This window comes from Mustela lutreola, chromosome 16 (assembly GCF_030435805.1).
Source record: "Mustela lutreola isolate mMusLut2 chromosome 16, mMusLut2.pri, whole genome shotgun sequence".
NCBI lineage: Eukaryota > Metazoa > Chordata > Mammalia > Carnivora > Mustelidae > Mustela > Mustela lutreola.
In genome coordinates this window covers 47,488,130-47,515,647 of record NC_081305.1, presented here as the reverse complement: position 1 = coordinate 47,515,647, position 27,518 = coordinate 47,488,130, and the positions used below count along the sequence as shown (strand labels likewise).

The 27,518-nt window shown below is 44.9% G+C and overlaps 2 protein-coding genes across 9 annotated transcripts; both read right to left on the bottom strand.

Annotated features, from left to right (window-relative positions):
* Nucleotides 1-345: 345 nt before the first annotated feature.
* ZNF671 (zinc finger protein 671) lies at nucleotides 346-25,588 on the bottom strand. 8 transcript variants are annotated; one of them, XM_059152367.1, is made up of 8 exons: nucleotides 25,307-25,588; nucleotides 9,960-10,053; nucleotides 9,087-9,177; nucleotides 8,706-8,751; nucleotides 6,655-6,935; nucleotides 4,076-4,202; nucleotides 3,194-3,316; nucleotides 346-2,264 (listed from the first exon to the last, which is right to left on the bottom strand). In XM_059152367.1, the coding sequence occupies exons 5-8, from the start codon at nucleotides 6,886-6,888 to the stop codon at nucleotides 1,057-1,059; spliced, it is 1,692 nt and encodes a 563-aa protein (XP_059008350.1). In that variant the 5' UTR covers nucleotides 6,889-6,935; nucleotides 8,706-8,751; nucleotides 9,087-9,177; nucleotides 9,960-10,053; nucleotides 25,307-25,588; the 3' UTR covers nucleotides 346-1,056. The 8 variants fall into 8 exon arrangements, with proteins under 8 accessions (XP_059008350.1, XP_059008354.1, XP_059008351.1 ...); XM_059152371.1 differs by having other exon boundaries at nucleotides 6,739-6,935; nucleotides 25,307-25,587; XM_059152368.1 differs by lacking the exon at nucleotides 9,960-10,053.
* LOC131818201 (ubiquitin-conjugating enzyme E2 G1) lies at nucleotides 15,207-16,499 on the bottom strand. The gene has a single exon (XM_059152462.1). It carries the CDS (start codon nucleotides 16,203-16,205, stop codon nucleotides 15,693-15,695), a length of 513 nt encoding a protein of 170 aa, XP_059008445.1. The 5' UTR covers nucleotides 16,206-16,499; the 3' UTR covers nucleotides 15,207-15,692.
* Nucleotides 25,589-27,518: the final 1,930 nt, after the last annotated feature.

Sequence of the window (27,518 nt, the reverse complement as noted above, 5' to 3'; positions counted from 1 at the left end):
CAGCTTTTCTCTACCATCATCATGTCCTGAAACATGGAAAACTGGGGCCTCCCATAAACTTTATCCTTTCATGTTTGCAGAACACAGGTGTGTCCTCAACACACTCCACACAATGAGAACCCTCCAGATTAAAAGCAGCTCAAAGTGGGGCGCCTGGACGGCTCAGTCAATTAAGTGTCTGCCTTCAGTTCCGGTCATGATCCCAGGATCCTGGGATCGAGCCCCATGTTGGGCTCCCTGCTCAGCGGAAAGCCTGCTTCTCCCTCTCACTCTGCCCCCCCACCACCACACTCAGACCGTCTCTCTCTAATAAATAAATAAAATCTTGAAAAAAATAAAAATAGCTCAAGAATAAGCCCTTTATTATTGCACTCACACATGAGTGATGTGAGGTATGTGCTTCCAGGGCTGAAGGCCGTGAGACTGCACACATCCACAGTGAGCATCACACGAGATGAGAAAGTCCATGAGGATAAATCTTTGCAAGCTACCTGGAAAACCCATCTTGTGTGCTGATTTTTTCCATGCCTAACCCAGACAAAAGTAAGGAAATGAGCCCCCCCCCATGTACCATGGAGGTTGATCATGACTCCTTCTAGGGACTACGGAGACAGCACAGGTCCGCCTGCCTAAGCATGCTGGAGTGACCGACACGCACCGCAGGACTTGGGCAGATGGTAGTAGTGGGATGGCTTTTAGCACTGACAAAGGGCCTTGACAATTTACAATGCACATACAGGTCCTGATATCACTGATGTATCAGGCACTTACAAGGAGCCTCCCCCGCGCAGAGGTTCATACATGTGAGGTACCACTTCTGAATGACGGCACCCTCACAAAGCCTACTCTCGCAGCTCCTCTCTGACGAGAGCTGCTACACTGAACAAGGAGATGGCACATTCCCTGTACCGCTGAGGCCTTTGTCTGGTGTGGATTTTCCAGGGCTGGATAAAGTTTGGTCCGTAGTAAAGGCTGTCCTAGGTCTGCTGCCAGGAATTTGCAAATGGATAATAAGTTGGGGTAATGGCTAAAGGATTTCCCGCAACTGCTGTGGTATTAAGGCTTTTCTCCAGTATGAATTTTCTGATGGAGAACAAGTGTGTGTTTGCGGATAAACTCTTTCCCGCATTTGCTGCACACGTAGGGCCGTTCTCCAGTATGAACTTTCCAGTGCCGAATGAGATTTGGCCTTTGGGTAAAGGCTTTTCCACATCTGCTGCACTCATAAGGATTCTCTCCAGAGTGAACCTTCTGGTGCTGAATGAGTTTAGAGATGCAGCTAAATGCTTTCCCACATCGGCTACACTCATAATCACTGCTGTGAATTCTCCAGTGTACATTAAGGTGGGAACTTTGGCTAAAGGCCTTCCCACATTCACTGCACTCATAAGGCCTTTCTCCAGTGTGAGTCCTCTGGTGCAAAACAAGTGTGTGTTTGCGGCTGAATTCTTTCCCACATGTACTGCATACATAAGGCCTTGCCCCTGTGTGCACTTCTTGGTGTCTAATGAGGTTGGACTTACTACTAAAGAATTTTCCACAATTTCTGCACTGGTCGAGTCTTTTACCAGTGTGAACTCGCCTGTGTTCAATCAGGCCAGAGACCTGTCTAAAGAATTTCCCACATTCACTGCACTCATAAGGTCTTTCTCCAGTGTGTATGGTCTCGTGTTTAAAAAGGTCACAGCTTTGGCTAAATAATTTCCCACATTTGCTGCACTCATAAGGTCTTTCTCCAGTATGGATTCTCTGGTGCCGAGTAAGTGTGTCTTTGCGGGTGAACAATTTCCCACATTCGAAGCACCTGTGATGCTGCTGTCCAGGGTGAAGGGCTCCCCCAGGCCTCGTCCTCTTGTGGGGCCTCGTCCTAATATGGGAGACCTGGTGCTGAAGAAGGTCTGAGGTGGCTGGAAAGTCCCTTCTACCCTCACTGTGTGTACAGGTCTTCTCTGGCACATGGAATCCGCAGATTTTTGCAGAGCCGCTGTCCTCGTCTCTTCTGAAGGGTTTCTCTGCAGTGTGGTGCTGATGGACGTTTGCCCTGAGCCCAGGAGGCTTCCAACAGCCCCCACCACTGTGTGGTTCCAGCCTGGCTTCCTCCCCCTGGTATTCAGTCAGGTGTAAGATTTCTTTCAATATTGAGCCAGATCCATCCCAGGGATAGAGCTTCAGACCTGCCACCGGAGTCCTGACCGGTGACACTCCTTCTAAAGAAACACTCTGCTCAGGGGACGTGGCCTCATCCTCCACCGCAGACCAACCACCTGGAAGCAGAGAAGTACTGCTGACATGCATGTCACACTTACTGGGAAGGGTGACCCCATTGTTAATATGTATGCGACACATCTGGGAGTACCTCAGTAGGACCGTTTATAGGACAAGAGAGGTGGGGAAGGTTCAGGAAGGGGTTGCAATGCAGAATTGGGTCTCCAAAAGTCACTGAATGAAGGGAGCCATCTGAGGACAAGGATATGTGGACAGAGTACAGCAAGTGGCTTCCAGTAGGTCTCTGGCTGTGGAGATGGGGAAGTGCTATGCAGAAGGGCACGTGCAAGCCCAGGAAGACCCACTAACAAGTGTGTATCTGGGGCTCAAGGGTTACTTATTTATTTATTTTTCTTTATTTTTTCCTTTATTTATTTATTTATTTATTTAAAGATTTTATTTATTTATTTGACAGAGAGAAATCACAAGTAGATGGAGAGGCAGGCAGAGAGAGAGAGGGAAGCAGGCTCTCTGCTGAGCAGAGAGCCCGATGCGGGACTCGATCCCAGGACTCTGAGATCATGACCTGAGCCGAAGGCAGCGGCTTAACCCACTGAGCCACCCAGGTGCCCTCCTTTTTTTATTTAAAGATTTTTATTTATTTATTTGACAGACAGATCACAAGTAGACAGAGAGGCAGGCAGAGAGAGAGAGAGAGAGAGAGAGAGAGAGGAGGAGGCAGGCTCCCTGCTGGGCAGAGGGCCCAATGCGGGGCTTGATCCCAGGACAGGGCCTGGATGCCGGGCATATAGAACACGGCAGGGGCCTAGAAGCAGACAGGAGATAAGCTGCAGTATCAAGAATGGGGAAGGATGGGTAGAAATACGGTGTAGCCAGCAGCCTTGAAGCCCAACACTGGTATGAAAAGTTAGTACTGCTAGTTTTGAATCCAACCTTGATATCATGCCCTTCCCTCGCATCCTCTCACCAGGTCCAGGTCCCTTCCAAGTCTTCCTTTCTGTGGCTGGAGCCATATCCACCTGGTCAGCTATCCGAGGATCTGCCCTCTGCTCCAGTGGGGTGACTAAGTGCGATCTGGAGGATGTAATTCCTAAGAGAAACAAATGACAGGTGAGCGGACACTACTGGACAGAGCAAGGCATCCTATGATACTCCGTAAGTTAAAAAAAATTATTACCAAAACAAAACAAAAAAACACAACCTTGGCAGTGGGGTGGGGGAGGGCACCTGGGTGGCTCAGTTGGTTGAGTGTCTGACTGGGTTTCAGCTCAGGTCATTATCTCGGGGTCGTGGTATCAAGCCCCACGTTGGGCTCTGCACTCAGCATGGAGTCTGCTTGGGATTCTCTCCCTTTCCTTCTGCCCCTTGCCCCACTCATGCTCTCTCTGTCTGTCTAAAATGAATAAATAAAATCTTTACAAAAAATTTTTTTAAACCTAGAAGGAGGGTTTTGGAGGAACTGCACAAAGATACCCATAAGTAGTGACTACTTGAGTACCTGTAACTCCTGGTACAATTAAGCTCCAGAAAATGTCCCCTACAGAAAGGAAGCAGAACCTTAGGCATAGCAGTGCCATCATTCTGGACAGATTCACCAGGCCCCCAAAAGGAGCACAACTATGGGATCCATTGGGCAAACCACACCTCATGCCTCTCAACCCTTCACTGCAAGGTTTTGGGACTGGCTCGCTAGGAGATGAGAACACTCCGTACAGCGCAAACCGGGCGCCCACAGCCGCTACTCCAGGAAACCTGGCAAGGAAGCAGAGCTTATGACCTGCCCATGGGAAGGACAGAGCAGACCCTGGAGAAAAAGAAAAAGCAGATGGGATTGGCATGCAGACCTTACCCAGTGAGGCTAAAAGTGCAAAGTTCTCCAGCATCACATCCTGATATAAAAGTCTCTGAGAATCATCAAGGAGCATCCATTCTTCCCGGGAGAAGGACACAAAAACATCCTCAGAGATCACACAGACCTGCAATGACATGGCCAGCACAGTCCAGGAAGTCTCTTGACTGAGTATACCCACTCTGTCTACTCACAACAACGTCATGCTCACCCTCTTCCCCCCATGCCAGCCAATCCCCCCGGGGGACCCTAAATCATGCCAGGACATAAGCCCAGCTCCCTGTTCTCATGGAAGCCCCTGGGAATGGGGTGCAGGACTATCAGTTCCCACTCACTCCTATCGTGCACATCAATTCTCAGACCACACCTCTCACGCAGCTTCTGTTACTCACTACGACTCTTCTCCCCCATACCAGAGACAGCACACCAGACTCCTCACATATCGCTCTGCACACAGCGTGGAGAGAATCCTTGGCAATACCAAGCATTTAACTGGGATCCCATCCTGCCCCAAACCTCCAGTGGTCCCAACTGCCAAAGGAAAGCCCCCAGTCCTGCTTGAAGACCTCCTGATCTGGACCTTCTCTTCAGTCTCAGGCACCCAGGACTATACACATATTTCAGGTACCCTCAGCCTTCTTCCAGTTCTCCACTGCACACTGTTATAGTTTCCTGCAGCTGCTGTGACAAATCATTACCAGCTCTGCAACTTATGTCAACACAAATTTTTCTTCTTACAGTTGTAAAGATTATAAATCCAAAATGGGATTCACCAGGATAAGATCAAGATGTCATCAGGATCGTGTTCCTTCTGGCAGTTCTACAAAAAAATCTTTCTTCATCTTTCCCAATTTCTCAAGACCTTCTGCATTCCTTGACTCCCTGCCCCTTCTTCAACTTCAAAGTCAGCAAGTATTATCACTCTGACCTGTTTACTTCCTGAAATCTTCTCTGACTCTATCCTCCTGCAAATACATTGGGCCCAGTGGTAATCTCTTCATGTTGTTAATATACTTAATTTAATCACACACATTAAAATCCCTTTTGCCACATGAGGTAACACAGCCAGAGGTTCAAGGGATTAGACTATGCGTAGCTGGGGTGCCTGGGTGGCTCAGTGGGTTAAAGCCTCTGCTTTCTGCCCAGGTCATGATATCAGGGTCCTAAGATCAAGTCCCGCATCTGGCTCTCTCTGCTCAGCAGAGAGTCTGCATCCCCCCTCCCTCTGCCGACTCTCTGCCCACTTGTGATCTCTCTTTCTCTGCCAAACACATAAATAAAATCTTTAAAAAAAAATGTAAACTAATGTTAAAAAAAAAAAAAAAAAGAACGTGGATGGGGTGGGAAGCCATTATTTTATCTATTATACACATGCTGTGCCCTCACAGTCTGACCTTCCTATCCCCAGCTAATCCTCTGAACATCCATTTGACAACTGATGTTGCCCGTTCGGTTGAGGGCTGCAGCATGTTCACAACTTTGAGTCTTCTCTGCCTCCCCCCCACCTCCCACAAAGCACTTTGGTAAACAAAACAGGCCTGAGTAAAGTAACAGAAAATACAACCTGTTCTGCCCCCTTCATAGCAATCACCGACATAGTTCATCAATACTCATCGGAACTACAGGCCTAGTCTTCTTGGATCTCCTGCGGTGTGACCACATATAAATATAGCATTCTTCCAGTTATAAAATAAGCCATGGGGTGAAAAGTATAAGAAGTACAGTCAATAATACTGTAATAATTTTGTACAGTGACTACACTTATCTTGCTGAACATTCATAACGTATTTAACTATTAATTCACTACTGTTAAAATTAACAAGGGAAACCTCACTAAAATGGACTTGGGAGGCGCGGGAAGGGGGCCTTTCAGATGCCTGACCACTCAGCGGCATCTGCAAACACAAGAGGAGACAGACCTTGCACATGGAAACCACTATCCTATACCATAAGGGGGAAAGCCTTTCCTCAACCTCGTCCCAACAGCCAGCCAATGAGAGGATCACAGTTCTCAGCCCAACCAACAAGAGAGGATCACACTCAGCCCAGCCAATGAGAGAGGAGCACAGCTCGCAGCCCAGCCAATGAGAAGCAACTATCCTTCAAACTCCCAGATTACTTCAGCGGCCTTTTTGTAAGAATCTTCCCAGCTTCCCCCTTTCCCCTAAGAAGCGGATTACTCTCCTCTGTTTGGGAGACTTGCAGATGGTTTTGCCATAGTGCACACCTCTGCAACAACCAGCAGAAGTCAAACCACAACCACTGCAACTGACCCGGAGCGACAAGAGCCAGTAGAAAGCGCCATCTTCCCGAAATTCTGTGCCTGCTTCCCATCTGGGCCAGTCAGCTTTCCTACCGCCTTGCCTGCCTCTAAGTCTCAGCCAATGTGATGGTGCCAGCAAGCTCTAAATCAATAGCCTTTGCTTGTTCCCCACTGGGTGGGCTTCTTTTATCTCCACCCCCGCCGCCACCAGCACCCAGCCCTCCACCATCTTCTATAGTCTGCAGCAGGGGAGCCTGCCGAGCCCACTCCAAGTTCCCATGGCTCCTGTCACCCTCAGAACAGAGGCTGAGCTCACCCTTTTGGCTTCGATCCTGGCCCTCTGCTGTCTCCACCCGAAAGGAATGAGACCTGTGGTGTGTTGAACAGAGCTCAGCCTCACCTCCAAGCGCCTCGACCTGCCTACAATGGGTTTCTGTCTCTGGGTCCTGTTGGGGAATCTCTCCACGTAACTGCTTGTTTGGATTGAGTTCATGTCTTCAGGGCCCACAGACTCAATTCCGTGGACGGAATGAAGGAAGACGAATCCCATCTGGAGGAAGGTGAGCACAGAGCCATGAGTTCAGTCCTTCCTGGAGCCTGTGGATAAAACAGGCTGGACAATGGCTGGACATGAAGATGCTAGTGTACCCGTTGGTCAATCTACACCCCTAGAAACCAACATACCACATGGGGCTCTAATAATCTTACAGCGCAGGGGCAAAAAAAGCAGTAGCCAGAATAGCCACCATGATGGCTGCCATTTGGACCTGGACCTTGTCATGATGTCCAAGGTGTGTGAAGACCTCCACTTGTGGTGCAAGTGAACTGTGGGCTGTCTTCCTTGTCTCTTTCATTGTCTCCTCTGCGGTGGGGGTGGGGCTCCAGAGTTTTGTGATCCTCCTCTGGAACCAGGTCACATTCACTGGCTTCACCCTGATGTTCTGAGGCAAGTTCGCTACCTCCTTCCCTGTCTTTCTGAATGTCATCAGTGGTCTTCACATCACAGCATCCCCCATCCCTGGACCCAACCCAGGAAACTTCAGGACCCCCTCCTAAATCTGAGGACATTAGGCTCTACAAGAAAGTGTGCTCAAGACAGGACTTTTCCAGCATGTGACCTCTGGTGGGGGCTGGGGTGGGACAATGACCTTGACACTGCTACCTCTTAACCACTAACCTTTGTGTGCTTGGCCAGCATCAGCCCAATGGCCTTATGCAGCTGACTTGTAGGGCCAGGGGCGGGAAGGGTGCTTCTGTGCCACCAGCTGCACAGGCTTAGCCAAGTTACTAGGATGTTGATTTTAGAAGAAGCAATACATTTTAAAATCCTTTTTTTGAATACTTCTTCCCAGGATGAGAAAAGATTTGGAAGCAGCTTGGATAACTGTGCCCAGGCTGGCAGCACAACTAAGTGCAGTTCACACCTGTTTTGCTGACTGTGTTGGGATAGAGGCTGTAGAGTCCCCTGGGTCTCCTGGGATTGCCCGAAGGGGATCAATCTCAAAGCTAAGCACATCCAATCAGTGCCCGTGACTTTCCTCCACAGCTCAAAGGGCCTCTGTGCACATTTCCGTGCTATAGCTTTGGTCATGTTAGAGAGGCAGAATTTAGCATTCCCTTGATTTCCTGCACACGGGTTTCACACCATTTGACTTAATCTGAACGCTGCCCTCTGGTGGGGCGGGGGGAGGGTGCTCCATGATCTCTGACTAACCATAGTTCCCAGCAGTCAGTCTCCTCTGCCTGTGGGAATCCTGCCTTAACTCTCTGAGCAAGTCTCCCAGGTTGGCCCACCTGCCTCCCAATACACAGTCCTCTCTGAAAACAAACCAACAAAATAAAACAACAGAGCCACCACGAAGATAACTCCAGAAGTTCTGTTGTGATTGAAGCACAGACAGAAAAAGACCCCTTCTCCTGGGCCATCACTGGCGGGGAGTTGCCACCTCACAAAGCAGAGCCTTCTGGGTATTGTAGTAACCACCACTCTTGAGGAGCTCAGGAAGGAAGCCAGGGTCATCAGCAGGTAGAAGTTGAAGGTACCATTTACTGAAAGCCCAAGGTATGCTGAGCCTGCCAGTTGCTCCCAAGCCATATTTTGCACTCCACACCTCCTCTTCAAGTCTCCAGCCGGTGGACCATGTCCTAAGCCATGAATGAACGGTCTCTGGCTATTTCAGAGGTTCAGGATTTGTATATCCCAGCCTCACCCTCCTAATCGTTTTTAAAGATTTATTTATTTGCGAAAGAGAAAAAAGAGAGAGAATCCACAAGCAGATTGTCCACTGAGCATGGAGCCCAACCTGGGGCTCAATCCCAGGACCCTGAGATCATGACCTGAGCGAAAACCAAGAGTCAGACACTTACCCCACTGAGCCACCCAGGTGCGCCTCACGGCTCCTAATTTGGGACTCTGTGATACAAAATAAAAAATGAAGACAAAACTTCCCTGGCAGGGCGCCTGGGTGGCTCAGTGGTTAAGCCGCTGCCTTCGGCTCAGGTCATGATCTCAGGGTCCTGGGATCGAGTCCCGCATCAGGCTCTCTGCTCGGCAGGGAGACTGCTTCTCTCTCTCTCTCTCTCTGCCTGCCTCTCCGTCTACTTGTGATTTCTCTCTGTCAAATAAATAAATAAAATCTTTAAAAAAAAAAAAAAAAAACTTCCCTGGCAGACCTCTGTGATGATATTTACATGTTCCTCACAAGTAATGCTACATTCTTTAAAATGACAAGAAAAAATAGTACCTACATCTCCGTGATGTTATATGTAAATGAACCTCATCACCACAAAACAGAGCTCTCATGCACCCATGAGGTGGAAATGAATCCAGATTGCCTACCTGCAGAGTTAAAGACAGTATCTATCAAAACCCATACCCATACCCAGACTAACAAGTAGCCTTAACAGGAATGGTTAAAAATTTTACAGGATGGCATAGTGTGTACAATCTGTGACATTCAAAATTATTCCAAGAGAAAAGTTATCAAACATCAGAATGCTGTTATACATTTTGAGTAGCCCACTGCACAAAGGTTATATTATTCTAAGCAAAGTAGTTCAAGATTTACAATTTAAGAAATATTTTTTCCTTTGGAATAAATGGTAGCTAAAGGAGGACATCATTTAAAATTTTGTAGCACACTTCTTCTAGATCTTATGTTCAAATTCAGAAATGTTGAACTTGAATTATAACCAATCATGTGGTGTTTGGGTTCAAATTGGCAATGCAATCTGGCAGATGGCATCTGACTTCAGGGCCTGAGCTCTAGAGCGAATTAAGAGTACCTCTCTAAGCCTCCATCTCCTCATTGCTGACATGGGGGAAACAATAGCATCTAAAACACAGGGTGGTTGGGGTTCTTGCCTGGGAAACTACAAGCTATCTTTTGGTCATTCTCCCAACACCACTTGAAACCCTTCACATTGGAAGAAAGTAACTCCTGACCACCCACACACACCCCCTTAATCTGCACTAATGATTCAGAAGGTTCTGTGCGCTCGTCTCCAGTGGGAACCAGAAACTCACCCCTCAAACCTCTCCAACTGTCCTGAGGTAAACTGGGCCTCAGGGAGTCTCTCTAGTCTATGGATGCTCAGACTGAATTCCTGACCCGCACTCACCAGGTTCCATGTCGAAGAAGTTCATGTCCTTTAATACTGAAGACCCAAGGGAGTACTGTACACTTCCAGGGAGAAAAAGTGAAACCACCAAATTCTATGGAAAATACCACACCATTTATTTAGGACACCTTTAATTTCTCTCAGCAGAAGTGTTTGTAAGTTTCAATAATGAAGTTTTCAGTAATATTCAGACAACTTTGTAGTTTTCAATAAAGTATTTGGAAATGAATATTAATGTTAATGAAAGAAATTAAACATTTGATATTCATTACTAAGAATTTTATTATTTGATGGTATAGAATTGATCTGTAAAATTTTATAATTCAGTTGTGTTCTACACATTGTTGACCACTAAACTAAAGTTCAAATCACATCTGTATCTACCTCCTACATGTGTACTTACAGATTTATGTAAGAGAACCTACACATAGCACTGTTATTCACTTATGCTAGTTATTTTTCTGCACAAATTGATGATTTTTCTTAAGCTGCTAATATGTTAGATAACACTCTTTGTCATCAAAAATTAAAGCAACCTGGCATGACTGGAATACATCACTCTTGGTTATAGTGTACAGTACATTTTATACACTGCTGAATGTTATTAATACAGTCTTACTGCTATTTCTGTCTATATTTGTGAGGTTAGTTCTAGCAAAAACTTCAGATGAATTAGAACTGTCTTTACATTCTACTATGTGTTCGATGAATTCCTAAATTTAAATGTGTATATATTTTCATAGGTCTGATAGCCACTTGGGTTCCCCCTTCCATTGACCACTCGTATTTTGTCCATTTAGACGAGTCTTATTTCTTGCTCTGATTAATACGATTTCTCTGTATGGACTATGTGTTGATCCCTTCACAATGTTAGACATTGGTGATACCCTCTCTCACCTTTTTTCTAAATTCCAGTATAATTAACAAAGTGTTATATTAGTTTCACATGGGCAATCTAGTGATTCACCAATTCTACACATTACTCAGTGATCATCCTAAGGGTACCCCTTTTTTTTTTTTAAGAGATTTTTTATTTTATTTTTAAAAATATTTTATTTATTTGACAGAGAGAGAGGGATCACAAGTAGGCAGAGAGGCAGGAAGGGAAGCAGGCTCCCTGCTGAGCAGAGAGCCCAATGCGGGGCTTGATCCCAGGACCCTGAGATTGTGACCTGAGCCGAAGGCAGAGGCTTTAACCCACCAAGCCACCCAGGTGCCCCCTAAGGGTACTCTTAATTCGCTTCAGCTTTTCCACCCATCCCCCACCCACCTCCCATCTGGTAACCACATTTGTTCTCTACATTTAAGGGTCTTGTTTTCAGTTTCATTTTTTCTCATGTCTGTTTTTTTTTTTCCCCTTAAATTCCACATACAGGGGCACCTGGGTGGCTCAGTGGGTTAAGCCTCTGCCTTTGGCTGGAGTTATGACCTCAGGGGCCTGGGATCGAGCCCCACATTAGGCTCTAGTCTCACATCGGGCTCTAGCCCCACACTGGGCTCTCTACTCAGTGGGGAGCCTGCTTCCTCCTTTCTCTCTGCCTGCCTCTCTGCCTACTTGTGATCTGTCGAATAAATAAATAAAATATATATTTTTAAAGATTTTATTTATTTATTTATTTGACAGGCAGAGATTACAAGGAGGCAGAGAGGCAGGCAGAGAGAAAGAGAGAGGGAAGCACCAACCCATGCGGGACTCGATCCCAGGACCCGGAGATCATGACCTGAGCCGAAGGCAGCGGCTTAACCCACTGAGCCACTCAGGCGCCCAATATATAAAATATTTTTTAAAAATTCTACATATGGGGGCGCCTGGGTGGCTCAGTGGCTTAAAGCTTCTGCCTTCGGCTCAGGTCTTGATCCCAGGGTCCTAGGATGTAGCCTCGCATCAGGCTTTCTGCTCGGCGGTGAGCCTGCTTCCCTCCCCCTCTCTCTGCCTGCCTCTCTGCCTACTTGTGATTTCTGTCTGTCAAATAAATAAATAAAATATTTAAAAAAAAATTTTTTTTAATTCTACATATGACTGAAATTATATGGTATTTGTTTCTCTGATCAGTATCACTTAGCAGTGGACCCAACCACAATATCCTATGTGGCAAAGTTTCATTCTTTTTTACAGCTGAATAATGTATCCTTTGGGGATATATATATCACTTTCCAGCTTGCATTCTCACCAACAGTGCAGAAGGGATCCTTTTCTTCCACAACCTTACCAACAGCTGTTGTGTTTTTGAATTTGGCCATTCTGACAGGTGTGATAGCTCACTGTGGTTTTGATTTTCATTTCCCTGACAACTAGTGATTTTGAGATGGGTCTGTTGGCCATTTGGATGTCTTTGGAGAAATGTCTGTTCATGTCTTCTGCCCATTTTTTAACTAAATTATTTGGTTTTTGGTGTTGAGTTGTGTAAGTCCTTTATATATTTTAGATATTAACCCTTTACTGGACATATCATTTTAAAATATTTTCTTCCATTCAGTAGGTGGTCTTTTTGCTTGGTTGTTTTCTTCACTCTGCAAAGACTTTTTATTTGAATGTAGTCCCAATATTTTATTTTTGTTTGTTTCCCTTGCATTAGGAGACCTATCTAGAAAAATGTTGCCATGGTCCGTCAGAGAAATTACTACCTGCGCTTTCTTCCAGAATTTTTATGGTTTTAGGTCTTCCATTTAGGTCTTTCACCCATTTTGAGTTTATTTTTGAGTATGGTGTAAGAAAGTGATCCAGTTTCATTGTTTTCCATACACCTGTCCAGTTTTCCCAACACCATTTATTGAAGAGACTCGCTTTGAGTATCTGTGCTTCCTTTGCTGAAGGCTAATTGACCATATAATGGTGGGTTTATTTCTGAGCTCTCTGTTCTGTTCTACTGATCTATGTGTCTACTTTTCTGCCAGTACCATAATGTTTTGAATACTAGAGCTTTGTAATAGATCTTGAAATCTGAGATTGTGATACCTCTAGTTTTTTTCTTCTTTTTCAAGACTGCTTTGGCTACTCGGGTCTTTTATAGTTCCGCACAAATTTTAGGATTATTTGTTCGAGTTCTGTAAAAATGCTGTTTTGTATTTTAACAGGGATTGCATTAAATGTGTAGATTGCTCTAGGCAATAGGGACATTTTAACAATATTTGCTCTCCCAATTCATGAGCACAGAGTATCTGTCATCTTCACTTTCTTTCAACAGTGTTTTATACTTTTCATAGTGCAGGCCTTTTTCCTCCTTGGTTAAGTATATCCCTAGAAATTTCGTTACTTTTGGTGCAATTATAATTAAGATTGTTTCTTAATTTCTCTTTATGCCACTTCATTATTAGTGTATAAAAGTGTAATGGATATGTATCCTGTGACCTTACTGAATTCATTTATCAATTCTAGCAGTTCTTTGGAGGAGTCTTTTGGGTTTTCTATATAAAGTGTCATATCCTCTGCAAATAGTGAAAGTTTTACTTCTTCCTTAAACAATTTGGCTGCCTTTTATTTTTGTTGTCGGATTGCTTTTTTTAGGACTTCCAGTACAATGCTGAATAAAAGTGGTGACACTGGACATCCCTGTCTTGCTCCTGATCTTAGGGGGAAGCTCCTAGTTTTTCACCATTGAGTATTAGCTGTGGGTTTTCCAAAATGGCCTTTTATCATGTTGAGGTATATTTCCTCTAAAACTACTCTGTTGTAGATTCTTATCAGGAGTGGATGTTTATTTTGTCAAGTACTTTTTCTACATCTATTCAAAGGATTGTGTGGTTTTTATCCTATTTCTTGTTGATATGATGTGATATATGATATGATATATGATAAAGAACCCGCTTGCATCCCAGAAATAAATTCCATTTGATCACAGTGAATGATACTTTTAATGTCTGGTTGGATTCAGTTTGCTAGCATTTTTTTTAAAAGATTTTATTTATTTATTTGACAGAGAGAGATGACAAGCAGACAGAGAGGAAGGCAGAGAGAGAAGAGGAAGCAGGCTCCCTGCTGAGCAGAGAGCCCGATTCGGGGCTCAATCCCAGGACCATGAGATCATGACCTGAGCCGAAGGCAGCGGCTTAATCCACTGAGCCACCCAGGTGCCCCCAGTTTGCTAGAATTTTCTTGAGAATTTCTGCATCTATGTTCAGAAATATTGGCCTGTAGTTCTCTTTTTCTGTAGTGTCTTTATCTGGTCTGAGTACCAGAGTAATACCAGCCTTGTAAAATGAATGTGGAAGCTTTCCTTCCTCTCCTATTTTTTTAAATAGTTTAAGAAGAGTAAGTATTAACTCTTCTTTCAGTGTTTGGTAGAACTCACCTGAGAAGCCATCTGGCCCTAGACTTATGTTTGTTGAGAGGTGGTTTTTATTTTTTTCTTTTTAAAGATTTTATTTATCTGACAGAGAAAGAGCACAAGCAGGGGGAGCAGCTGGCAGAGGAAGAGGGAGAAGCAGGCTTCCCAGCTGAGCAAGGAACTTGACATGGGGCCTGATCCTGGGACCCAGGAACATGACCAGAGCCACCTAGGCGCCCCATTGCAAGATTTTTATTATTGATTCAATTTCATTGCTGGTAATCAGTGTGTTCAAATTTTCTATTTCTTCCTGATTCAGTTTTGGGAGGTTATATGGTTCTAGTAATTTATCCATTTCCTCTAGATTGTCCAATTTGTTGACATATGTTTCATAATATTCCTATAATCCTTTGTATTTCTGTGGTGTTGGTTTTTTTTTTTTTTAAAGATTTTATTTATTTATTTGACGGAGAGAGATCACAAGTAGGTAGAGAGGCAGGCAGAGAGAGAGAGGAGGAGGAAACAGGCTCCCTGCTGAGCAGAGAGCCCGATGCGGGACTCGATCCCAGGACCCTGAGATCATGACCTGAGCCGAAGGCAGCGGCTTAACCCACTGAGCCACCCAGGCGCCCTGTGGTGTTGGTTTTTATTTCTTTTACAATTTTGATTCTATTTGAGTCCTCTTTTTTTTTTTTTAATTAGTATGAGTCCTCTTTTTAATTTAATTTTATTTTTGATGAGTGTGGCTAAAGGTTTATCAGTTCTATTCACCTTTTCAAAGACGTAGCTCCTGGTTTCATTGATTGTTCTGTTTTTAATTTCTATTGTATTCCTGCTCTAATTTTTATCATTTCTTTCTTTCTACTGGTTTGGGGTTTCTTTAGCTCTTTTTCTAGCTCCTTTAGGTGTTAAGGTTAGGTTTGAGATTTTTTTTTTTTTTTTTTTTTTAGTAAGTGAAAAGAGTTTAATGAAGCCTCAATGGTTTAAAGGAAATTAAATGGAAACTTTTAATCCTAATTGTTTTTCATCTGACATGCTTTAAGGAGTCTTTTAAAACTGATAAGAAACAATGAATAGGGAAAGAAAACCTGCTAAAATCTTTGAGAATTTACACGATTCTTGTCCTACTACAAGAGAGCATTATTTGGTACAAGGTGTATTGGTGGATGTACATGAATGGTATATATATTATCCGGATCATGTTGTGCTATGTACAGGTCTTTACAAGTCTTCCTGAAGGCTAAAACAGTTCATGAGAATTCAAACTGCGCAATCCCCTGTAAGTTGGCACTTGTTAGGCTCTTGTCAGCACGGTACTGGCTTGTTCTACTGCAGCCCAGCTCCAGCCAGTGTCCGCCAACTTGTTACAACAGAAGTCCAGCAATAGGTGGGTAGAGTGCAGGAAAACAGTGCCATGTTTCTCAGTTGGAGACCCTGAAATAATGAAGTTATAGCTGTTGAACAAATGTCACTCGAAAGCTGTCTCTTGGCTTTTTCTTACACAGCGGGCAACTTTCCTTTTGAATTCTCCATTTCTGTCTTCCCTCCACTCTTTCGCAGCATCAACGTTAGCAGGTGAGTCTCCATTAGGGTCTGCCAGCATTGAAATGACACTAATCATGATGGTTTCCACAGTGTGAATAGGGAGCCAGCGTTCCTCTGGCTTTTCATAACCGTATTTATCTTCCCCGGGCTCATGAAGAATGGAAATGCATACATCACCATTTTTATCAACATTTGGGTGCCAGATCTCTGTAATGAATTTCATTTTAGGAGGCCGGAGGGGATAATCTTTTGGGAAAGTGAGATGAGCCTTAAAAACACCACCTTCATAAAGTGTGTCAGGGGGACCAATGATAAGGACTTCCCACCGGTAAAGATCATTGTCATCTATTAAACCTGCTGAAAAGCCTTCCACTGGATTTTTGTTGAGTTCTGCCAGCTGTCTCCGCAGCAGCAGCGCCGACTGCAGCTCCGTCATCCTCCCGCCGAGGGCCCGGGCCGGCGCCGGGGCTTCCGGGAGGCCGAGGGCGGGCTGCGGCGGCGCCGGGAGCCGGAGGTGCTGAGGAGGGCGGGCCCCCGCGACGGGAGCGCCGGAGCAGGGGCAGGCCGGGCCGGGGCGGCGGGAGCAGCGCCTCGCTGCCGGCGCGGGTCCGCTCGGCTCGGCTCCGCACAGCGCCTCACGCCCGGAAGGGGAGGGCGCCCGGGCGGCCGCGGCGCGCACTGGGACTCCGCTCGCCCGCTTCCCTCCTCAGCCCGCCCGTCGGCCCCGCCGGTGCCTCTAGGTTTGAGATTTTTCACGCTGCTTGAGGTAGGCCTGTATTGCTATAAAATTTCCAATTAGGACAGCTTTTGCCACATCTCAAAGATCTGAGACTGCTGTGTTTTCATTTTCATTTGTCTCCATGTATTTTTTTATTTCTTCTTTGATTTCTTGGTTGACTGATTCATTGTTTAGTAGGATGTTATTTAACCTCCATGTATTCATGTTCTTTTTTTTTTTTTAAGATTTTATTTATTCATCTGAGAGAGACAGAGAGCGCACAAGCAGAGGGAGAAGCAGAGGGAGAGGGAGAAGCCGACTTCCTGCTGAGCTGGGAGCCCATCATGCGGCTCCATCCCAGGATCTTGAGATCGTTACCTGAGCTGAAGGCAGATGCTCAACAATTTGAGCCACCCATCTGTGGCTTTACAGACTTTTTATGTATTTGTGTTCCTGTATTTGTCTTCTTTACAGGTTCTTTCTTGTGGTTTATTTCTAGTTTAATAGCATTGTGGTCAGAAAAGATGCATGGTATGACTTTAATCTTTTGGAATTTGTTGAGACTTGTTTGGTGGCCTAGCTTGATCTATTCTGGGTAACATTCCACATGCAATTGAGAAGAATGTATATTCTGTTGTTTCAGGATGAAACGTTCTGAATATATGTTAGTTACATCTGGTCCAAAGCATCATTCAATGTCACTGTTTCCTTGACTTTGTTCAGATGATCTGTCCACTGATGTAATTAGGGTGTTAAAGTCCTCTACTGTTATTATATTACGATTAGTTACTCCTTTATGTTTAACTGCTTTATGTATTTGGGTGTTCACACGTTGGGTTCATAAATAATTAAAATTACTATATCTTGCTGCTGGATTGTTCTAATTATACAGTGCCCTGCTTTGTCTCATTACAGTCTTTGTTTTAAAGCCTATTTTTTCTGACATAAGTATTGGTACCTTAGCTTTCTTTCCATTTCCATTTCCATGATGAATGCCTTCCCATCCCTTTCCTTTCAACCTGCATGTATTTGGGGTCATAACTGAGCCTCTTGCAGGCAGTGTATACATGGGTCTTACTTTTTTACCCAATCCATCACCTTATTTCTTTTGATTGAAGCATTTGGTCCATTTACATTCACAGTAATTTTTGATAGTTACTGCCATTTTGTTACTTATTTTGTAATGATTTTTGTAATCCTCTGTTCCTTTCTTCCCTTGCTTCCACTCTCATTGTCTTCTGGCTTTTAGTGAAACACAGAGATTTCTCTCCCCTCCCTTTTTTGCATATCTATTACTGGTTTTTGATTTGTGGTTTCCATTAGGTTTGCATATAATATTTTATCCATATAACACTCTATATTAAGCTGATAGTCACAAGTCTGAACCCATTCTTTTTTAAGATTTATTTATTTTACAGAGAGAGAGAGTGTGTGTGTAAGCTAGAGAGAGAACAAAAGCAGGGGGAGTAGGAGAGGGAGAAGTTGGCTTCCCACAGAGCAGGGAGCTTGATGTGGGACTTGATCCCAGAACCCTGGGATCATGACCTGAGCCAAGGGCAGATGCTTAACAACTGAGCCACCAGGCGCCCCTTCCTCCACCCCACATTTTAAGTCTATGGTGCTGTACTTTATATCCTATTGTGAATCTATTTACTGATTTTTATAGCTATATTTAATTGTACTGCTGTTGATCTTCCTACTTTTCTTACTCCTGTTTATAGCTTTTCCTTTCCACTTAGAGTCCCCTTCAACATTTCTTCTAGGGCTGATTTACTGCTCGTGTATTCCTTATGAAGAAAAGTTTCTGTCACGCCCTGCAGTGCGATGTCACTTTTCACCAGAACCTGGTGCTTCAGTAGCGTCTCCTACATGTGTTATGTGCACCCTACTGTTGTAGCTGAGCCCCTTTTGCCTTCAGTTAAGCCACTTGCAATGGCTCTCTCCCCGTTGCTGGCAGGGTTTGGTCCCTGTACTGTTAAAGGGGCAGTGTGGGGCAATCCTGGGTTTGAGTTGAGTCAGACCAGGCATCTGAGTCAGATTCAGGCACCAAACAGCAAGACACTCTGTGTTGTCCTGAGAGGCTTTCACTGGTGGGTGCAGCCTGCAATCAGCCCAAATGCCTGCCCCCAACCCAGTGCTGGGGCTGCAGTCAAACTCTTGTGTGTGCTTATCTTCCCTTCTCCCCAGGACAGAAGTCACTTTGCAATGGTGCTACCCCTGTCCAGACCACCTGCACACTGCCACGCTTGAGGCGCCGCTTCTGATACAGTCCCACAGAAAGCGTGTTGGAGGGGAAGGGATGGGACTGCTGGAGAATGCAAGCATGTTAGCAAGGTCTGTGCTGTTCCGCTTGTGGGAGAGGACCCAAAGTCACTTTGGAGAACTGCAGAGCGGGGTCCACAGGAGAACCTGGCACACACGGTACTAGCAGGGTTTTCACTGCTCTGCTGTGGCAGGGGACCTGCAGCCACTTTGGATGGACTCCAGTAAGGCTGGATTACAGAGGGTGGGGCATGCCAATGCCAAGCGAGGTGAAGAGGGTCCATTCTGCAGTGGTCCTGCAGGCGTACATGTTTCTAGCCTAGTGGTGGAGGTGAAGGAAATGGCACATGACAACTCTTTTATTCTTTGAGAAGTCACCTAAAAATCCCTGCCCCTCAAGCACGTGTTCTGAAACCAGAAAATAAATCTTTCCGTATACATACGGCATTTTTCCAACTGCTGCCTCTATGCTGTATCTCAGTGGAGCTGTTTTTATGCATCTCTTCATGGGCAGGGACTCCATTTCCTATCACCCTTCAAAGCCACCAATTTTTTAAAGGTCCAGGTATTAAGCACCCTGATTTTAAGAACTCAAGAAGTTAAGCCCTTCTGGCTTTCAAAGCCGAATATGATGGGTATTAAGTTTCCCAGTGTGAGTTCCTGGTGCCCTGGGTACCTGGTGTGGGGTCTGCTTCTCTCCATTCTCTGTGCCTGCAGTGTCCCTCCCGTCCACAGATAGTCTTGTGGGTCAGTTTGGTTCCCTGCCCTTCCTACCCTTTTTGATGTGGCCTCTTCTCTACATTTACCTGTGGGGAATCTGTTATCCCAGTCTTTGGATTGTTTTCTGGTTTATTTACACTAAGGTATATATTACCTAAGTATCCATGGGACAAGGTAAGCTCAGGATCCTCCTACTCTGCTATCTTCCACAGAAGAAAAACCTCTTTCAGTGTCTCTTAACTCTTAAATTTTGGCTGTCTGAGCTTTATGAAATAGAAGTCGTCAATTCTAATAGCAATGTTTATCCATATTCCATCTGTCTTATCTTTTCAGCTCTATATTCAAATCACCCTTGCCTGTTTTACAAAACGATGCTCCCAGTTTATTCTCTACTGCTTTCCCTTATGTCTTTACTTTTTGGTAACTTAAGTGTTCTGTAAAATTTCAATATCTGTGTTTTTGCTGTTACAGACAATATATTCTGTATAATTCAATTTTAAACTTACTGAAATTTATTTTATGCCCAGCATTTAGTTTATGCTGGTGAATATTCCATGTGTAGGTGAGAAGAATGTGCATTCTGCTGAAATATGGAGCAATGTTTTATGCGTATCTATTGAATCAAGTTAGCCGATGATATTGGTGGTGTCTTCTATATCCTTACAGTTTTGGGGTCTACTCTATTAATTAATAATTTGGGGGGCTGCTAGCTGGCTCCACTGGTAGACCACGCACCCCTTGATCTCGGGGTTTTGAGTTCAAGCCCCACTTTGGGCATGGAGATTACTTAAAAAAATAATAATAAAATTAAGGGGCACCTGGGTGGCTCAGTCAGTTAAGCCTCTGACTCTTGGTTTCCACTCAGGCCGTGATCTCAGGATCAAGGAATCAAGCCCCAAGTCAGGCTCTGAGCTCAGCTGAGTCTGCCTGAGATTCTCTCTCCCTTTCCCTCTGCCCCTCCCACTTGTGTGTGCTTTCTGTCTCCTTTAGGAAAAAATAAAAATGGAAAAAAATATTTTTAAAGAATTTTTGAAGGCTTATTCTTATGTACAAATATATTTAGCATTCTTACATTTTCTTGATTAAATTTTGGGATCGAGCCCCACATCGGGATCTCTGCTTGGCAGGGAGCCTGCTTCCTCCTCCTCTCTCTCTCTCTGCCTGCCTCTCTGCCTACTTGTGATCTCTGTCGAATAAATAAATAAAATCTTTAAAAAAAAAATTTTATCTAATATTTTAAATGTCCTTATGTTATCTTTGGTAATATTACTTTCCCTAAAGTTGACAATTTCTTATATTAATATAATCACTCCAACCCTCTTCTTAGTATTTGTGTCTTACTTCATTCCACTCCTTTTAGCTTTTCTCTATTTTTGTAATGAAGGATCATTTATTACAGACTGCACAGAGTTTGCCTATGCATTTAATATAGTATGACAATCTATTTATAATTCAAATATATAAAATATTTAAAGTAAAAAACTGAAAAGAATTGTGGGTACAAACGTGTAAGTTACTTGCTCTTGCCTATTCTCTCAGAGAGAAATTGGAGAATAACTATATAGGTGATATTAAGAATACAATATTCAGGGGTACCTGGGTGGCTCAGTGGGTTAAAATTCTACTTTCGGCTCAGGTCATGATCTCAGGGTCCTGGGATCGAGCCCTGCATCGGGCTCTCCACTGGGTGAGGAGCCTGCTTCCCCCTCTCCCTCTGCCTCCCTGCTTGTGATTTCTCTCTCCATCAAATAAATAAAAAGGTTTTTTTAAAAAATAGAATATAATATTCAAAAAAAAGAACATAACATTCACAAGATAATCATTTTGGGTTTTTATCACTGAGCATTTAAACACATTCACTAAGGCAAAAATAAAGTCACAACACAGATGAAAAGTTTTCTGAATTCTCTATGAACATAGGTGTATTTACCAGGTCAGTGTGATACTGTGATTCACAAGAAATATATATTTGATCTTTGTCCCTGTTTCTGGCACAGAGCTTCTAAAACCATTGGAATTTCCTAAATGATGAGAGAAAAGATGTCTTTTCTTTTGTTAAAGAGGTGACTTTTGGAAGGCATCTAAGTAAGGATGAGGGTTGGTTGCCAAGAGAACCAACCATATGATTGGAGGGTTGGAAGTTTTAGTCTTACCCCTGACCTCTGGAGATCTGAATGGCTGGAGACTGAGTTCAATCAATCATTAACTGCTGAGGATTTAATCAATCATGCCCATATAATGAAACCTCCATAAAACCCCAAAGAGACAGGGTTCAGAGAGCTTCCGGGTTGGTGAACAAGTGGAGATTCAGGGAGAGCAGTGTATCAGGAAAGAGCACAGACGCTCTGTGCCTTTCCACATACCTCACCCTTCATATGGCTATTTTTGAATTATATCCTTTTACAATAAATCATTAATCTATTAAGTAAAATGTTTCCCTGAGTTCTGTGAGCCACTCTAGTAAATTAATCAGACCTGAGATGGCTGGGGGTCATTGGAGCCTCCAGACTACAGCAAGTTGGTCAGAAACAAGAGATGAGAACATGGATGTGTGACTGGTGCCTGAAGGGGGAAGTGCAGTCAGTCTTAGAGGACTAAATCCTTAACCTGTGAGATCTGACAGTATTTTCTGGTAAACAGTATCAGATTTCAAGTGAACTGTAGGATACCAAGGTGGGTCAGAGAATTGGGACTTGGTTTGGGTAAACCCACCCCTACATACTAGAATTGGTGTGGTCATAACCTTTTTATTTTTTTAAATATTGTATTTATTTATTTTTAGAGAAAGCACACAAGCAGGGGGAACAGCAGAATGAGAGGGAGAAGCAGGTTTTCCATTGAGCAGAGAGCATGATATGACACTCCATCCCAGGACCCTGGGATCATGACCTGAGCCCAAGGCAGATGCTTAATCAACTGAGCCACCCAGGTGCTCCTGGTGTGGCCATAATCTTAAGCAGACTTTCACAAATAGGGTTCCATAAGAGAACTGATTTCAGTGAATATTGTCTTAAAAACCCCATGGAAGGGGGACGCCTGCATAGCTCAGTCAGTTAAGCATCTGTCTTGGGTTCCGGTAATGATGGATTGAGTCCCACACTGGGCTGCCCTTGAAAGTCTAACATTACTTTTCTTCCTGTCATTTCTCTACAGATTTATTGTTCTTTGTTGAAAATGCTACAACAGGGGCACCAGGGTGGCTCAGTGGGTTAAGCCTCTCTGCTCAGTGGGGAGCCTGCTTCCCATCCCCTGCCTCCGCCTACTTGTGATCTCTCTCTCTCTGTGTCAAATAAATAAATAAATAATCTTTTAAAAGAAAAAAAAAAAAAGAAAGAAAATGCTACATCAACTGGAATCCTGAGCCACCATTTTGAGCTACTTTTGATTTAGGTTTCTCCCATCTGTGTTGCACACATCAATAAACTATTTTTCTCTTGTTAATGTGCTTCTTGAGTCCCAGCCAATAATGTATAAACCTGACTTGTACACTGAAACTAACGCATTCTGTGTCAACTATATTTCAATTTAAAGAAAAGGGGGGTGGGAACCTGGGTGGTTCAGTGGGTTGGACCTCTGCCTTCAGCTTGGATGATGATCTCAGGGTCCTGGGATCGAGTCCCACATCGGGCTCTCTGCTCAGTGGGGAGCCTGCTTCCTCCTCTCTCTCTCTCTCTCTGTGTACTTGTGATCTCTCTCTGTCGAGTAAATAAATAAAATCTTTAAAAAAAAAAAAAAAAAAGTCCAAGCTAAGACAGTTACAGGTGGAGTTGTGCCTCCACTATACTCATAAAAATCACATTTAGGCCATGTAAACAGAAACATCTCTTGGGTTGGAACAACTTGTATTAGAGGAATGTTTTGGGGCTTTTTTGGTTTTAATTTTTTTATTGTGTTACATTGGTCACCACACAGTACATTATTAGTTTTGCGGTTTTTTTAAAAGATTTATTTATTTATGTATTTATTTGACAGACGGAGGTTACAAGTAGGCAGAGGCAGGCAGAGAGGGGAGGAAGCGGGCTCCCTGCCGAGTAGAGAGCCCGATGAGGGGCTCGATCCCAGGACCCTGGAATCATGACTTGAGCTGAAGGCAGAGGCTTTAACCCGCTGAGCCACCCAGGTGCCCCACATCATTAGTCTTTGATGCAGTGTTCCATGATTCATTGTTTACATATAACATGTAGTGCTCCACGCAATACCTGCCCTCCTTAATATCCCCAACAAGAGGCTAACCCATTCCCCCAACCCCCTCCCCTCTAAAACCCTCGGTTTGTTTCCCAGTATCCATAGTCTCTCATGATTCGTCTCTCCCTCTTATTGCTTCCCCCACTTAGAGGAATGCTTTGGTAGGACTCTCCTGTGAGGCAAGATCCCCCCAATGAGTTTGTCCATGGAAAATTTTAGTAAAAAACATAAAGAGGCTAAGACAATCTATCATACGGTATTTGAGGTATTTTAAGTCCTTGGCAAGACTGAATGAAGTAGAATCACTGCTAGCACTGGAGGAACTTTTCAATGTGTGTTTGTTTCTCTTAGGACAAGTTGTTCAAAAGTAAAGGTGAGGTCATTAGACTGTAGCAATTTTGCAGCACCCCAACCTTGGTGGGTCACTATCCCAGGCCAGGATCTGAACGCCCAAGAGCCTTCTCTTCATGCAGCCCGACAGAACCTTCTCAAATGCCAGGGCTCCTTCTTTCTGGTGCAAAGTGTCAGGAACGCGCATGTTTCTTCCCCTACTACCCTCACCCCAAGGGACAGTTCCTTCATTTCACACCAGGGACCATTTAAAATAACATACTAAAAGGGCACCTAGCTAGCTCAGTCGGTGGAACTCAGGACTCTTAATCGTGGGGTCCAGGCTTGATCCAAGCTCCAGCCCTATGCTGGGTGTACAGATTAATTTAAAATCTTTAAAAACAAAAATAAAAATAAATAAAATAATATACCTAAGACTGCTACCCCTAAATCTGATCTCCAGGCCCTGGCCTAGTCCAGACCACGATTCTCACCCTGTGGCTATCTCGAAACCCAGCCCATTCTCCCGGAACCCTACACCTTCCATCCCTGGTCCCCATGGGACACGTCTACCCCAAGACATCTCAGAATCAACCATGTCCAAAATTCAATTTATGATCCCTCTGAAACCTCCCTACCTTGCCCTCCTGATTTCCATTTTCACAAGACATTCATGAAAAACAAAAGAACAGCACAAATAAAGACTTGGTTTTACACTCCTCACTATCAATCACACCCACATCTGATGCAGTAACTGCCCGTTGGTTCTATTTTTAAAATCTATCCGGATTCTGACCACTTCCTCCCTCTCTTCTGGCACTACTCTGGTTCACCCACCCTCAGAACATTCTTGGGAGTTCGCTGCACCAGCCCTCTCACCGGTCTCTAAGAATCCACATTCACGCCCCAACCTAATCTGCTTTGCTCTGTGGAAAAACGTGGCTACTTTTTTAGTCCCCAATGACATCAAGTCCTTCTTCTACTCAAAATCCCTACAGCTCCCAGAGTCCTCACAATGAGAATACAACTTCTCAGGAAAGGCGTGCTGCCCGCCTCACGCTCCGTCCCCTGAGGGCAGAATCCTCCCGCCTCAGGCCCTCTGCAGCCCCCGCCCCGCCAGCCCCTCAGCCCGGAGCCCGCTCCCGCTCGCAGCCTGCTCCCGCATGAAGCCAGCCGGCGCACACACATGCGCCCCCGCCCACCCCCGACTCCCTGTCCCGGACACCCGGGCCGGGGCCACAGGGCCGCGAGCTGGCACCCCGCGCAAGGGCCTTCGGGGTAGGGGTGGGGCGGCGGGGAGGAACGGGGGGACGAGCGTTTACCTCAGCCGAGTCCCTGGGCGCGGCCGCCGCCATCCGAATCGGTGGACGAAGCGGAGCCCGGAGCGGCCTGGGTCTAGGTCGGGGAAGCAAACAAGTCTTGCCCCAGCCGCGGGGCCACGGTGGGTGGACGTCGCCAACCCCGAGCCTCCGACTAGTCTGTGAAACGGCGACGACCATTCCACCTCCGGCCTGAACAAGCAATCAAACCCCCCGGCTTGAGCAGATGCTAGCAAAAAGCGACCAAACGCGCGGGGAAGATACCGGAAGTCCCGCCCACCCGCCTTTCGCACATACAGAAACGCCCCTCTCCCGGGCCTTCCTTGGACTGCGGCGCTTAGGTTTTTGGGTAATGTAGTTCTCTATGAGCCAAAGCTCCAGGTTCGTGGCTCTGGGAGGAGGTTCCTGGGAAAGGCGAGGGACCACTGCGAAGGGCGTGGTCAGTGGTACGCCCTATTGCTCCAAGGTGTAGTGGGACTTCTCTGCTGGGCCGGGGCCCGCATCTGGATTTCGTGAAGTATGCTCTGGACCAATCACAGACATGCTTGTAGACACATTATTTCATGTGTTCCCCAGAGCCACAAAATCAAACGGATACACACCACCACTAAATCTTTCTCTGTCCAGTCATATCTGAGAGCTAATAACTATTACCTTGCTGGTTTTTAAATACATATAGAACGGAGCTTTAAGATCAGTTTTGCGAAATTTAGTTCTGGTTAGGGACGCCTAATTCAAGAGCCCCTCGGCGCCAGAGGACACTGGGAAACAGAGGTTCTAGGTCCCAAGGGGAACTTAGCTCCTTCCGAAAGAGGCCGCACTTAGGTTTCTGGAGGGTCTGACTGCAACTGAGCACCTATTTGGAGACATGTTTTTTTAGAGTCCAGGAAGTTCATCATGCTCTCAGAAGCTAAACATATTCTTTCGGGTGCTCCCAAAGGCCACAGATCGAAATGCACAAAGTTTTCCAGTTAGTCACAAAATGTGTCCACTGTACTGTAATTCAAATGCATGCGCTCTGAAGAATTAGCCACTACTAGCAAATGAACCGTGTATGTACAGCGACAAGAGGGAAAGTACTCCAGATAGAGGCATGACAAGGAAGATGGAGGAAGATGTGCTACCCTGAAGCAAGAGTACACATATGGATCTGTGTAACCTACGATGTCGTGTGGTGAGCATTTATCCATTCACGTCTCTTATTCACTGTCCTTATATTCACTTCCTTTAAGATCTGACATTGATCTCAAAAGCAGAACAATGAAAGAAATACTATTTTGATACAGGACAATGTCTGCAGTGTTCACGGGTGGAGCAGGCATGTGAAGTGTGCTCTGAATCCCAAAATGGGGACGCCTGGGTGGCTCAGTTGGTTGGACGACTGCCTTCGGCTCAGGTCATGATCCTGGAGTCCCGGGATCGAGTCCCGCATCGGGCTCTCAGGTCCACGGGGAGTCTGCTTCTCTCTCTGACCTTCTCCTTGCTCATGCTCTGTCTCACTTTCTCTCTCTCAAATAAATATTTTTAAAAAATGAATACCAAAATGTAGGGGTATCATAAACCCATGATCTCATCTCTTTCCAGAAAAGTGGTTATCATTTCCTCTGTGATTACAGGCAGTATTCTGCATGAGGAATTGATATCTCAGAAAAAGTTGTAAAATGCAAATTATAGAAAGCTATTAATTTTTGTAACTGTGTAAGGTGATGGATATTAACTAGAGTTGTTGTAACCATTTCACAGTGTATACAAATATGGAATCATTATGCTGTACACCTGAAACATAATGTTTCATAATTATACCTCAATTTGTAAAAGGATTTTATATATTTGTCAGAGAGAGAAAGAGAACACAAGCAGAGGGAGCTGCAGGCAGAGGAAGAAGTTCAGCAAGCTCCGGCTGCGCAACAAGCCCAATGAAGAACTGGATCTTGATCCAAGTCAAGCAGACTGAGCCACCCAGGTGCCCCTGCTGTCTCCTGGGCCACCTGCCCCACACATAACTCCTCCCTGGCTGCGCCACCAAGGCAGGTGCAAACTGTTGGCTGAAAAATTCTTTGGACCATCCCAATTCCTAATATATATCGCACTATTCCTTTGTCATGTTGTCTATTACAATTTTTGTTGTTATAATTTTTTTATTTTATGAAAGATGGAAACTGAAAGGAAGAGTTGGGAAGCCTGGGTCTGGCTGGCTTCAGTTCACCCTCAAATT

What these genes read in the sequence shown, in the direction of transcription:
- ZNF671 (XM_059152367.1), bottom strand. Translation starts at nt 6,888, where the DNA reads ATGGGATTCGTCTTCCTTCATTCCGTCCACGGAATTGAGTCTGTGGGC. An exon ending in CCAGGATCGAAGCCAAAAGG is followed by an intron (nt 4,203 to 6,654) that starts GTGAGCTCAGCC and finishes ATGTCATTGCAG; the next exon opens with GTCTGTGTGATCTCTGAGGA. An exon ending in TGCACTTTTAGCCTCACTGG is followed by an intron (nt 3,317 to 4,075) that starts GTAAGGTCTGCA and finishes TGTTTCTCTTAG; the next exon opens with GAATTACATCCTCCAGATCG.
- LOC131818201 (XM_059152462.1), bottom strand. Translation starts at nt 16,205, where the DNA reads ATGACGGAGCTGCAGTCGGCGCTGCTGCTGCGGAGACAGCTGGCAGAA.